This window comes from Solea senegalensis, linkage group LG17, assembly GCF_019176455.1.
Source record: "Solea senegalensis isolate Sse05_10M linkage group LG17, IFAPA_SoseM_1, whole genome shotgun sequence".
In the NCBI taxonomy this organism is placed as follows: domain Eukaryota; kingdom Metazoa; phylum Chordata; class Actinopteri; order Pleuronectiformes; family Soleidae; genus Solea; species Solea senegalensis.
The window spans coordinates 146-13,419 of record NC_058037.1 but is presented as its reverse complement, the minus strand read 5'-3'; the positions used below and the strand labels follow the sequence as shown (position 1 = coordinate 13,419).

Here is a 13,274-nt window from a genome sequence, read left to right as displayed (position 1 = left end):
GGGTCTTCAGATTGACAGGCAGAATAAAGTTGGAAACTCTGCTGTTGAAGTGGCGAAGTTTCTGGGCCACACTGAGTGCATCTTTGCGCTCACGAACAACTCAAAGAAGAGCCGCGAGTGTGACAGTGACGCTCAGAGAAACGCTCTGCCGCGACTTGGTTTGAGGAATGGTGGTGAAAGAGACACGATTGAGAAGAAAGTTGGACAGTTAGCGAACAAACTTGAGGCTCTCCAAACATGTAGCCATGCAGACTGCATACGCTTTCAAAGGTGCACGTGGCAGACACGGCCTAGGACAAAGAGTGGGTTACCATCGATGGACTCAATAGAGGAGTTTGAAAGAGAGAATGACTGTTCATCCTCGCCTCTTCAAGAGCTGGATTTCTCTGGAGTCCTGACCCACACACTGCCTTCGCGGACTCCTGACCATTCTCCCACCTATAAACACACCTGTGACAGGCTGACCACCTTTGATGACCGCCTCCCTCCTCTTACACAGAGCTGCGACACTCAAAACTCTATTTTCTTCTCACCTCGCCCCAACAGAAACATGTCCAAACTTAATGTGCCTTCGGCACTTGGCATCTTACTGACTCCTATTCTTAAAACTGAGAGAGAATCTGGAACAGAAACATCGAAACTACTCGACTTTGGCGTGCGCAGGTTTCATGACAGCTATTACAAAAAAAGATGCAGTCTACCAACCAGTATCCTCAGCCCCACACCCCCGGAGCGCACATTGGTGCCTTTGCGTAAATCCAGGACCATGAGGAGGCGCGACGCGTCTCCGTGCAAAGCTGAGCCACTTCAACTGAGCCCGACCTCTGCCACTTCAACAACGACTTTTTCAGTGTTGAGCAACAAGCTCTTGCGTCGGTTCACGTCCCCGGAATTTCAAAAAGACACGAAAGATTCGGAGGAAGATCCGGTTTTGACTTCAGGTCGAATTCCGCGATCTGAAACTTTCCCCCAAAGTAATAAACATCCACAGGTTGGAAGCAAACCCAGCATCGACAGCATCAGCTCCGTCAAGTGCGAGTTTGACTTTAATTTCAAAATGACAAACTCTTAAAAGCCACAGTGCACCGTGCGTAAAAGTGTTTGTGCGTATCCACACCTAGTCTCAGGACATCAGTGTGGCGTTTAGACCTGATTCCACCAAACGTTTAACCCAGATATAACCAACAGAGAGACTGAAGCAGCAACTCTATAAGTCTGAAATACACGCTACTGCAGCGACAGAGTCATGAAACTTCTCGTTTCAGGATAGATGGTTGCGTCGGTTTTAAGCAGCCTTTGCCACTCCTCTTGGAAGAGGTGGGGGTTACATCAAGGGTGGAGGGGTGATGTGCCATCGTAGCATTTTACTGTGCTGTGTTGTACTTTTCACACATCTGTGTCATTTTGATTTCTTAGATTTCCTACGCGATCAAATCTGAATCTAGTGCATAAAATGAACATGCTGTTGGGCAGCAATGTTTCTGTGTGTGACAAAGAGATTGATAGAGGGTACAGCAAGTGCTGTTTGGACTATCTGGTCTCTCCACACACCAGGAATGTATTTATTTGTATAACTGCAGGTTCGCTCTTGTCACAACTTGTGAAATTGCTCATTATATTCAAGATTCGTTTAGAAACAGTTCAAGCTTGGAGGCAAACGCAACAACATTGTCTTCATACAAAAAAAGGCGAGATTACGAAAGATTTTAACGATAAAGAGGATTTTTGCAGCTGTCTTCCTCACCCACTCTCGTCGCAGAAGTTGAGAGTGGGAGGGAGGGAGGGGGTTGCTGTCGTCGTTTCCCTCCACAGATCGTTTCAGCCCATACAGCTGCTTCCACAGAGATGGAGACTACAGCACTGCGGGAATAACAAACAGCGCATGGCGAGTCCTTTCTTACAAGAGACACATTTAGTTGATGGACTTTCTCTTTCATGTGTGGAAGGAGCGCAGTCCTGTCGCGTTCACTGGTTTAACAACCTGTCAACCTTGGGGAGGGAGGCCGGCTCGGATATCCAGAACTCCAAGGTGCCGGCTGCTTCTGTAACGTCACCCGGATCTCACGTTAAACCTGGGGACATTTTTGCTGCATTCACGATGATTTGAGCGTGACTTCTGAGCGCTGAGTAGAGGCATCCCTCCTCTCTCTCTCTCTCTCTCTCTCTCTCACACACACACACACACACACACACACTCTCTCTCTTTTCTGTTTCTTTCTCTCCCGCCTCCCTTTCCACCTCTTTTCTTCCCTCTTTCTTTCCGTGGGTTCAGCACAAGCTGCCCGGACATTTAGCTCCTTTTTCTGCACTGGGGAAGCCGACAGAGATGGGACGACTCGGTTTCAGCACCACGGAGAGCGCCCGACTTCTGCTGCTCACCGTGTTCGGTAAGGGAGTGTGTGTGTCTGTGTGTCTGTGTGCGCGCGTATGTCGTGACTCCTTACTGCAGTGAGTGTGTGTGTGCGCGTGTGCGTGCGTGCTTGTACATACACCTTTGTGAGGACAAAAAAACTTAAACAGAAAAGAAAGCGAGGACATTTTGTGAAAGTGAGGAAAATGTGCCGTGTCATCACATTCTGGCTGTTTATGGGTTAAGACTTGGTTTTCGGGACAGAGTTGGGTATTACGTTGTAATGGTTAAGATTATGGTAAAGGGCTATGGAATGACTATGAGTGTCCTCAATAAGAATATTGTACAATAACGTGTGTGTGCGTGTGGTTGTGAATTGGCACGTTCCTCATTTCCTCGTCATATGACTCTTATAAGTGGTTCAAACGGAATCAGACTTTGTAACGTTGTTCAGACCCACTGGGCGCTGTTCTTCCCCTGATACTGCAGATGTCATTCTCCTGTGATGTCCACCAGCTTCTGACTTTGCTGTGAAGAACCAGTGGTGATGTGAAGATGTGGCAGACCTTCAGCTAAACTCAGTCTGGCCCTTTATGCCATGGTTTCTGCTGTGTCTGCACGTTTTGCGGTCTCCCTTCCACCTCCAAGTTTTGAGTTGGCTCTCTCCTGGTTTGGGCTGCAGGTGTGCTGGCGCTGTCCGTGGTGCTGGCAGAGCAGGAAGGGGAAAACCTGTCTGGTCTTTCCGACAACCCGGACAAAGCCATCTTCGCAGTGCGGGAGAACGGCACAACATGCCTGATGGTGGAGTTCGCCGTGAGATTCCTTGTGCCATATGACGTGCTTGCGCTCAATGGGATAGACGTAAGAAGCCCCACTGTGCATATTTCAACACATAGGAACCGTTTAAAAAAAGAATTAAGGCAAAGGCCAATTCAAGTGTGCAATCTGCGTGAAATGTCACTTTGTGCTGCAGACGTCAAACGTGGTCGCATTGGTATACAAATATACATTTTTACATTTAAAAGTATTTTAACATTAATTTGAATTGACCGCTTTTGCTCCCTCGTGATAGAAATGTATTTGGATTACATAAAAACTGCATTTTCTAAAGTAATTTTGCAGTGTGTAGTCGTGCGGAAAATGCTGACGACGCATTACAGCGCACCATCATGAAAAGTGAAACCTATGTCGTTATCAGAACTTTATATTTCACTTTAGATATTTCAGTCCATTATTTATCCATATTTGTCAACATTTTCTCGTGTTTGTTCTCTGTCTGCAGCTGATCACCGAGCAGGCGGCTTTCACTCTGCCCCGCGGGGCAGAAATCGAGGGGAAATGCGGGAGTACAGAGTCAGAAATCCACATAACCTGGAAGAACAACGCCTACACTCTCCGCATCTACTTCACTAAGGTGGGCGAGGAAAACGCACAGTAAACCGTTATGTGCAATAAAAAAAACAACAATCCATCAGCATTCATCACACATATGTACATTTTAAGATTGTACCATCACATTGAGTCAATTTTTACTGATCAAAAAAACTGAATGAACCGTTAATTAATCCAAATTTAAGACAGATATACACATTTAGTGAATGGTTACACTAAGGGTGAGTGACTCAGCAGATGAATATGAAGTCATTTTAATTACCTATCAGTAAATGGAAATCCTGGCCTTTATTTTCTGCTGAGTGTGGGACAACCTGCAGTATAGAAAAGCCCGGTGTGACACGTGTGTGTGTGTGTTTTAGGAGTTCCGTGACAAGGGCATCGAGGTGTGGAAGATTACCAGGGTTCAGTTCATCTACGACACCGCGGAGACTTCGCATTTCATCAACGCATACAACCGTGAGTCTCCCGCTGAGCCCATGTGTAGAGTAGCCACTCAGCACGTTTCTATCCTGCCTGCACTGGTCGCAACAAGCTCATCTCACATTAACATGCAGCTGGAATCACAGCTGATTCATGCAGGAAATTATGAACTGCGCCCACGTTCAGACACGAGCTGTGCCCACGCTCACACGATTTTCAGGTTCACGTTATTATTCATTTCAAATTTGCCACACATACAATTGTTATTTTTATTATTATTGATTCAATATAGGGTTTAATGTTTCTATTATCTTTGCCGCATTTGTTTATGATCTTGGTGGTAACTCAAGATCCAAATCATTCACTAAAAATTTTATATGAATATTGATATTACATTGAATCTTGATTTCACACAGGACTGGACCATTAATTGCATCACAGCGGCAGGTGTATTGTTCAAAGGGATTGTGTTTAGCCTATTAAATATAATATGAGTGTTTGGGTGTCACTAAGAATAAATCAATCACAGTGCTATCTCCCATTCCCTTTAAAAGCCAAGTGCATCTGCACCTTGGCTGATTTCTATTACGATGGCGAATTTTCCAGACAGTAAGAGAGTGCTTCTATGCAGAGGAAACAAATTTGCTGAAGCTCATGTGCAATATAAGAGTGTCCCGGCAGAACAATCTTTGAGCAAAAGGCAAGCAGCGAACATACTTGTGTAGGATCATTTTGGATGCACTTCAATTTCTCGGTCGGCTAATGACGGCTCACGCTAAACCTCTACAAAATCCAATAACTTACAGACTGAAAAAATACAGCAAGTCACGAGAAGTTCCGTCTCATATGAAAAACATACAATACAAATTGCGTACCATCAGCTGTGGCCTGTTGCAGTGGCAATTTATTGTTTGCAGTTCCAGACCAGGCTAAACAACAAGGTTTTGTTAATCCTGCTGCTCAATCCGTTCAGTTCCCCATCACTGTCAACATGTGATTCAATGTTATTTTAATTCTTATATGGATTTCATAATGACTGATATTCGTATTGCCGTCAGAGGTTTGATCAAAACATTTATGTAATACTATTGCGGCCGTTGAGATGACTATAAATGGCTGAGGTTGCAGAGGTGGTTTCAATTAAGTCAGAAACAAGGACTGTGGACAGTGATTTAGATGATGACGCTCCTGACAAGTACGTGCATGAGATGTATTGATTATCTGGTGGTGGTATCCAAAATTCAGCTTCACACAGCAAAAGGCAGTGAACTCACCACAGAGGGACTATGTTTTCTTTTATTATATTCAAATGGAGATGTGGAAAATCTAAATAAAATGCATGATTTGCCACACTATCCAAACTGTGTGCGATATCTTTGGATATCAACGAACAGGTGCAGAAGCTTTGTAGAAATGTTATCTTCAATTCAGCTGACTTTAATACAGGCCACAACTCTCACAACAACTGCATGCAGCGGACCGCAATGACTTCTACTGCCATAAGCTGCTATAGCACACACACGTCACTCTATAAAAATATTAATCACAGAAGATCGTGCTAAATTTAAGAAGATTGTCACAATGTGTTTTCACAAAACACATTCCCTTCCATTGTCGCAGTAGAAAAACTCATGTTGCGTTACAGCATTTCCTCATGTGATTGGACCGAACACATGAGAGGCAACTCTTTAAAACTGCAAAATATGACGATTTCAGTGGCGCAGTGGTAAGCGAGGAGCTCATTTGCAAAAACAAATAACTACTATGAAACAACAAAGTGTTTTATTTTTAGCATACCCGTTTAGTTACATGGAATTTGAGCATAGTCAAAAGGCACCAACCTCGGTTTAAAGTTTACGTAAAACGGTACAGAATGGTATAAAAACAGTTTTTATGCTCAAGTGAGCTGTGTAAGAATTTACATTAAGCTACTTATGCAATTATCTGGCAGGCTTTTCCAAGCGTTTCGCCTCTTCATACGTTTCTCTCTCGCTTGGCGACACGTGTCCTCTCCATGTCTTCATCGGTAAATCTGTGATCGACCTCAGGGTCTACTTCAAAAAGCACTTTCCAGGACAAGCCGCACCTTCTCATCCTGGGTTTGATGTTTTCGCAACAGACTAATCCAGGGTAACCTCGCAGTTGTATAGGCTAAGGCCAGAGAATGAGCCTTTTGCATTTACACAGGCTTCTAGCTAGCGCATGGTAGTGTATCGGCCCGTTCCGCTGTGATTTGCAGCCGACACGCAAAATTGGGACCGTTTCGCTAATTTTCAATCAGCGTAACGGTATTTTGACTATATTAACTTGTGTAATAATGCCAGATCAAATGTTCAAAAAAACGTTGTTTTGGGACCAAGCTCCAAAATGAAAACCATCCCCAGCAGCGTCACGCTTTCCATTAGATTCCAAGAACTAACCATGACGTTAGCATAACCATATCTGGAAGGCCGGGCTGGGGCAACTGGACGGCTGCTTGCAGAAGTGCATCAATTTCATCGACATAAACAACTGTACAAGAGTGTTATCTCTGTGATTGGGTTGTCTCTGAGTTTAAATATCTTGTGTCAAGGTCATTTGTGAAGGTATTAAAATGACTCAAGAATATAACATGGTGTAAAAAGAACAATGTTCCACTTTGGGTAGAACCCTGATTTACATCAAGTGTGGGTCTTCTCTACCGAGGCTGGACCACCATGTTTTAATGGCCAAACTAAACATCTTTTGTTTAGTTTTGATGCAAAATGGAGGCTACAAGAGTTCTCCAACACACCTGGAAGTGAAGGGTGAGGCGCCATTTAATGGCTATTAAAAAGGTTATGTGAAGTCTTTGGTTGTGAATATAATTGCTTTGGGTGTGTGAATGCATGTCTTGGACGTGTATATGCACACTTCCAGGGTGTATGTGAATGACTTGGGTGCGTAAACAAGCAGTGTGTACATGCATGTCTTGTGACTGATGGAGGATTTTGATGTACATGTGCACATTCATGTGCACCGGCTTCACACAGTGCATTCATCCCCTCTTACAGCCAGCGCTTTCAAAGCACTGAATTTGTTGGAAAACCATTTAAGTATTTGCATTATGTTCACACACATCTATCCAAAGAGCCACAGTGGCTCACTCTTACACAAAGTCTTACAAATAAACATTGACCTTGCTTGTCTGAATGCGCAACGAGTCACAGACACAAATGCATTATGTGGTAAATATAATTTATAAGGCAATATTATTTAAATAATTCACGTGCGCTTAGTAAAAGCTTCAGTCAAGAAAGAGTGAACAAGGTCAAGGAGAAAGCATCAGGAATTAGGGAGACTGCCAGTGAATAGATAACACAGCCAAGGATGAAACAGTTCCTCCAGCAAAGAGGAGACTGAGACAATGACTGAGCTGCAGATGTTTACAAGCACAACAAGACAAACAACAAACAAAAGTATCCAACGCCCTGTCCAGCGACACGTGTTTACTTCTAGTGAAACCAACAAACTTGTGAAGTGGGGTGTTACCTTTTCGACGCTTCGTTTTCAGGGTGTTCGTTCCTCTTTACGGCTGACACAACAGCCACTTTTCCAAGGCTTCAAAGTCTCTCGTGCCGTTGGGAAGCCGCAGAGCTAACACAGGTGTGTTGAGCTTGACGTTTCGCGTGTGTTCCTCAAATATTAGCTTGCTAACTCCTTCCCGTTCTTCTCGCGTGTTCCCTCAGCACAGTTCCCACGTTTCTTCCACGTTCTCCCACGCACGGCGCGACACACTGACCCCTACATGACCTTTAGCCTTACCGCAAACTTTTTTTAATAAAGAAATCCAATCCGAACCAACTTTATTTATAACGTGTTTCAAAAACAATGACAAAAGCTGAAAAAAAATCATCATAATAAAACATATAATAAAATTGTGTAATACATAAATAAATCCGATCCAACTTTATTTATAAAGCACTTTAAAAACAGCTGAAGGGAAAAAAACATCAGACCTAAAAACAAACAATTAGACATACAATAAAATACTGTAGAATATATAAATGAGTGAACACGCTTGTGAAGAAACCCAGCCTTCATGATTCCACCTTTTTCAAAATATATGCACTAAATGATGTTAAAACAAGACAAACTGAAGTGTATTTCCACACAGAGCACATGGGGGCCTAGATTGTTGCTTGAATTTCTAATTTTTTATCAAAACATTAGCTGTTATAAGGTTGAAGTTATACCTTTGCTCGTCCCAAATGGAAAATTCTAATGTTTAAAAGGGAATAATGTGACATTTTTTATTCATATGGCCCATATCTGGCACAGATAAGTTACACCAAACTGGACCAGTGTCCTTAAGGATAAAAGTCCAGTCCCAGAGCCATCTCCATCTTTTTTTTTTCCATTCCTTTTTGCATCTGGCCCAGTGCAAACAGGAGGCTAATTATGTTGTTGTTTCTCCCATGAGTGTGGTCCACGCCAGATTTGGCGCAGTTTTTAATGAGCATGAGGTCCAAATGACACCATGCACTCCATATTAACTGCACACAGTCTGCACCAGGAGCACTTCTAAAACAGGGAAACATGAATCTTCTGGACAGACACTGATGACTGTATGGTAATTCTATACTATAAACAGCAAGCACCTACCTTTTCTTAGAGCAATGACTGGAAACGAGGGAAACACGGAGGCAACGGTCTCCGTCCAAATATGACAACCAAATGATTTTGCTTCAGGAGACTTATGAGTCGCCTCAGAGCTTTATTATCATCAAGTACTTGTTGGAATGTCCTTGTTGTGCCGCAACATTAATACACAGCTATTTTGATTAACAGTGCAATGTTTTCACGTGATTTCATAAGGGCAATCCCTGAAATGAGAAATTAGGAAACAAAGTCACCAGAGGAAGATGTGTTTTATTTCATTTAAAATAGAATAAAAAAAAAATAGTTGCCTTTCAGTCCCATTGCCAAATGAACCCTTTCATCTCACCTGTAATGAGAAATGTGCCTGGCAATGTTATTTGCACATATTGTCATCATGTCAACCGCAACTATTACGTCAAATTCACAATGTATGACAGTGTTGCTGAATAGATATTCTAATACAGCCGGGCAGAATAGGCAGGCATTTTAAAAATGGTGACAGGCAAATAAATGAGCACAGAAGTCTATCTACCTGAGATAGAAAGGACCCAAGCGTTAATGAAGAGGGAAATGAGTGAACGAGTGCGTGAGTGAGCGAGACAGCTAGTGCGTGGGCGTTCGAGGTAGAGAGTGTGTGACTGAGCAAGCAAGTGAGAGAGTCTGCGCCTCGACAGAGCTTCCTATCAGCATTAGGGGAAAAGATAGTTAGGCATAAAGACCACATGTCAATTGGTCCTAATTGAGAGTTTTCCCTTCAGTCTCTGCTTGCTTCTGGCACATTGCCACTGCAGGGCCTGTTGGGAGAATGCTAGGTTCATGTCACTGAGAAAACAAGAGCAATGGATGACAAGGGGAGCATATAGGAGGTTGCTTCTCAGCCAGCCCACTGACTTGAGGCTGATGTTTCTCCCACACTTGAAGAAATTAACTAGCAAACTTAGCTGCAAATGGCTCCAGTCTGGAGGCACTTTAAGGTCACAAACTTGTGCTTTGCTTGGCCAAATACGTGGTCAAAATAATCAGTCAATAATAATTTTTGGGTCGATTTCTATTTAGCTGCTACACAACTATTAACTTAATATTTAAACTAGGGACGGCACAATGCCACCAAGTATCTGCCGATACCAACATCAGTCAGATCCAGTCAATTTAGACCAGAGACCTCAAACGTCACGATATCATGAGTTATATCTGTATGTTATTTATATTAAAAGATTCATTTTGCATCATAAATACATTTATAATGTGAACTATTTTCCGTTCCGTATCAAAAGAAACACTTTCGCTTTGAAATTATATGAAATATGATCATAACAAGTATTATTGTTAGACTATGTTTCACTATTTTTCCTACTCACCACACTAGACGCTCCGTGTCCCCCGGGTCATTTGAGTTTGAGACCCCTGTTTTAGACCTTTTAAACTGCGGAGCTGTTAACAACAAATGTGTGTCATTTCAAGCTATTTCAAAGACATAATTCTCCAACTGTGTAACAAACCCACAACATGACTCAGCTTAAATGCTGTCGCTGACTTTTATGTACACTTTTACAGTCTGTGCATAGTGAAGCAGGTGATATGTGATTTGTGGATTGTATCTGATTTTAAATATTTGACTGATATCCAATCCAGAGATTTTGACCAGTATTCCTAATTTAAACTTAATTCACCCTCATTTAATCAGCAGTGCTCCCACTAATGTTACTATGTTTCATACTATAAATATGAGGAATGATTTGTTTGCTGGTTAGACGTCAACAAAAAGGTTATTTTCCCAAACAGATCTTCTATCTCATCCGAGGCTTACTTTCTGTTGCCAGTAGGGGGCACAAATACCCTTATTCTGTCCAGGGTGTACCTGGGATTGGACGATAAAGTGGTATGGATGGATGGATGGATGGATGGAGTAGTCCATCAAATGTTCAACACAAGTAATTTCAGGCCCTAACAGCGGCTTGAAAAACTATAGGGTCCTTGCACCACTCGATGCTCAAGCTCTAATAATAAAAAGTAACAAATCATGACAAGTACATTTTCATGCTTGAGGCATATGAAAATTAAGTAAACACCCTCCTGACCAAACATTATTGCCTTTTTCTAGCTATTTTTCACCAATGATTACACTTTACCTCGTATTTCACTGGAGGTATGACACCCAAAATTAAGCCATTTATGGCCCAGTGGTATTTAGCGTATAATGTAGACTATGCGTATAACTGCACCTTTACATTCACCAGACTTGGACAGATTTTTGGACCAACACGTTAGTCGGCATTCATTGCAAAAAAGCAAATTGAGAGAATGTACCGTATTAGGTTCAGTCATCAAGCTGTTCTGAAACGGTTCGTGGTGGCAGCTCTTCACTGAGTTCACCAAGTCCCAAAAAATGCCAACTGCTGTAAAACACAAAAGAAGAAGAAGGAATGCTGTGAGATTTACACTTTAAAAATACGGTAAATGCCAAGATAATCAGTCTTCCTAAACCCAACCTTACAGAACTGAACAATGAGGCCGTAACAATAAATAGACATCCCACACCCAGTCAACCAGCATCTGAACCTCCTGCCCTCTGGGAGCAGATACAAAACTCTGAGGTGAAGACAGGCTCACTTTGGAAAAAGCCTGATTCCTGCAGCTATATCTGCCACATACAGGAAGCCACAGTGGATGCTTTGTTGTCTTTACCGAGTGTTGCCAGTTGTCATGCTGTCGTCTTTAGTGTCTACAAGCCTGTTGTTGTGTGGCATTTTGTTGATCATGTGTACGGTGCTGTGGAAATTAATTTCTGCCCAGGAAGACTAAAGTCGACGTCTAATTAATGAGCCTCCAGTCCTCTCAGAAGGGAGACAAAAAAAGCTTTTAAATTAATTTATTTGATCATTTTTCATTCAAATTCAAAGAACCATTTCTGTCATCTCGTCCCAGTGCCATCAAAGCGGCGGTATACAAATGCAAATGTATCAAAAAGCAGATTTTGTCAGACCATTTGGGCAATGAGAAGCAGGTGGAGTGCAGAATAAGGTTGAGAGGTGTGCTCACACTCTCTCACACACACACAGACGCACACACACATATATGCATGCACGCACAAACTGCTTTGTTCCCTCGAATAGACCATGGAGCCATCAAAACCACTCTGATTCTGAATTAGCTCTGATTGGCTGTCAGTGCAGTGTGTCCCACACAGCTGAGACCACTCAAAACCAAGCAACACACACACACACACACACACACACACACACACAATCGTATGGTCTGGGCATCATGTTTCACTAAACTGCTGAGTTCTCTGGCCTGTAAGGGCTGTTTTAAGAGCTGTGGTTGAGAATAAATGCTTATGAGTCTGTCAGTGTGTGTTCACATCTGTCGATTTGACTGCAAAAAGTATACTGTATATTTGCAGTGTATGCTCATTCTCAACGGTATGGCCCTTTTTTCCCCCAAGTTTGCACAACATATACGACCTTATTTGACATTTTAAGCTATGTAAATCTTCAAAAATATGTTACATACGGTGTACACACAAAATATGTTTTTAGCATCTCTCTTTCTCACCACAGCCCTGGTGTTTTTATTCTTGGCATCAATGGCCCCTCTGTCATTTTACGTGCAAACATTTTGAGCATCGTGTTGACCCACATGAGATACACGTTTCACAATATTAGTGTGAGAAAGTATTGGGTTTTGCACAAATTAAGATATTATTCCATTCAACTCCATCGGCTCCTTTTCAACAAAGCCTTCACCTAAATATATAAAACTGAAACCTCAAAAAAAAAGAGAGATGAAGACCTTGTTTTAAAATTCAGTCTCATCTGTTTAATTACGAAAGTATACACGCCTAAATGTCACTCTGGCACCGCAAGCATGCACGCATGTGTCCAAAAAAAGCAGACCCACCCAACTCCAAAGGGATGCCACAGTGTGTGGCTAAAGCAGCAGGAGGACACTCAAATTGCTCGCTTGGTTCGGGTTGGAAGTCCAGCCAACCTTTTTCCTCCTATGGATATTGTGCGTATCATTCTTGGTCTCAGAGTGGAGTTGGTATATTTGCTGCAAAAATAAATAAAAGAGAGAGTGGGATAAGGTGAGACACACAAAAAAAAAACCACAGATATGCAGTGAAGTGTGGCTCTGCGGCTGTTGTGAATTGTTGATACATGGCTACACTCTAGTGGTAAATAACCAGACTGCACTCATACATTGAGCCACACATGTTGTCCATTCAAACATTGGCAATGTGTTGTGTTAGTGGGTCGTCCAAAAAAAATCACCCCATGTGTTCCCTAGGTGTGTTGTGGTTTGGTCATTCTCATACGTTATTTGCATTAGTGAAACAGACCAAGTTATTGACTGTTTTTATACTGTTTCACAAGATGAATCATCTCCAAGAATCAATTTCTCCTCACTTATCCCTAAAAAACCTATAACACACGCTGATAATAAAGGTTAAGAGGCAGGAAAAGTACCCGCATTTTGTAATTGTACA

General features: G+C 42.3%; 1 protein-coding gene across 1 annotated transcript; it reads left to right on the top strand.

Annotated features, from left to right (window-relative positions):
- The first annotated feature begins 2,208 nt into the window (after positions 1-2,208).
- LOC122783982 (lysosome-associated membrane glycoprotein 5-like) lies at positions 2,209-4,573 on the top strand. Its single transcript, XM_044048985.1, has 4 exons — positions 2,209-2,387; positions 3,033-3,211; positions 3,633-3,764; positions 4,105-4,573. The coding sequence occupies exons 1-4, from the start codon at positions 2,327-2,329 to the stop codon at positions 4,462-4,464; spliced, it is 732 nt and encodes a 243-aa protein (XP_043904920.1). The 5' UTR covers positions 2,209-2,326; the 3' UTR covers positions 4,465-4,573.
- Positions 4,574-13,274: the final 8,701 nt, after the last annotated feature.

Bases quoted from the DNA above. Each gene is read 5' to 3' on its own strand.
- LOC122783982 (XM_044048985.1), top strand. From the start codon at position 2,327: ATGGGACGACTCGGTTTCAGCACCACGGAGAGCGCCCGACTTCTGCTG. The intron at 3,212-3,632 runs GTAAGAAGCCCC...CTCTGTCTGCAG, and splicing joins TTGCGCTCAATGGGATAGAC to CTGATCACCGAGCAGGCGGC. The intron at 3,765-4,104 runs GTGGGCGAGGAA...TGTGTGTTTTAG, and splicing joins TCCGCATCTACTTCACTAAG to GAGTTCCGTGACAAGGGCAT.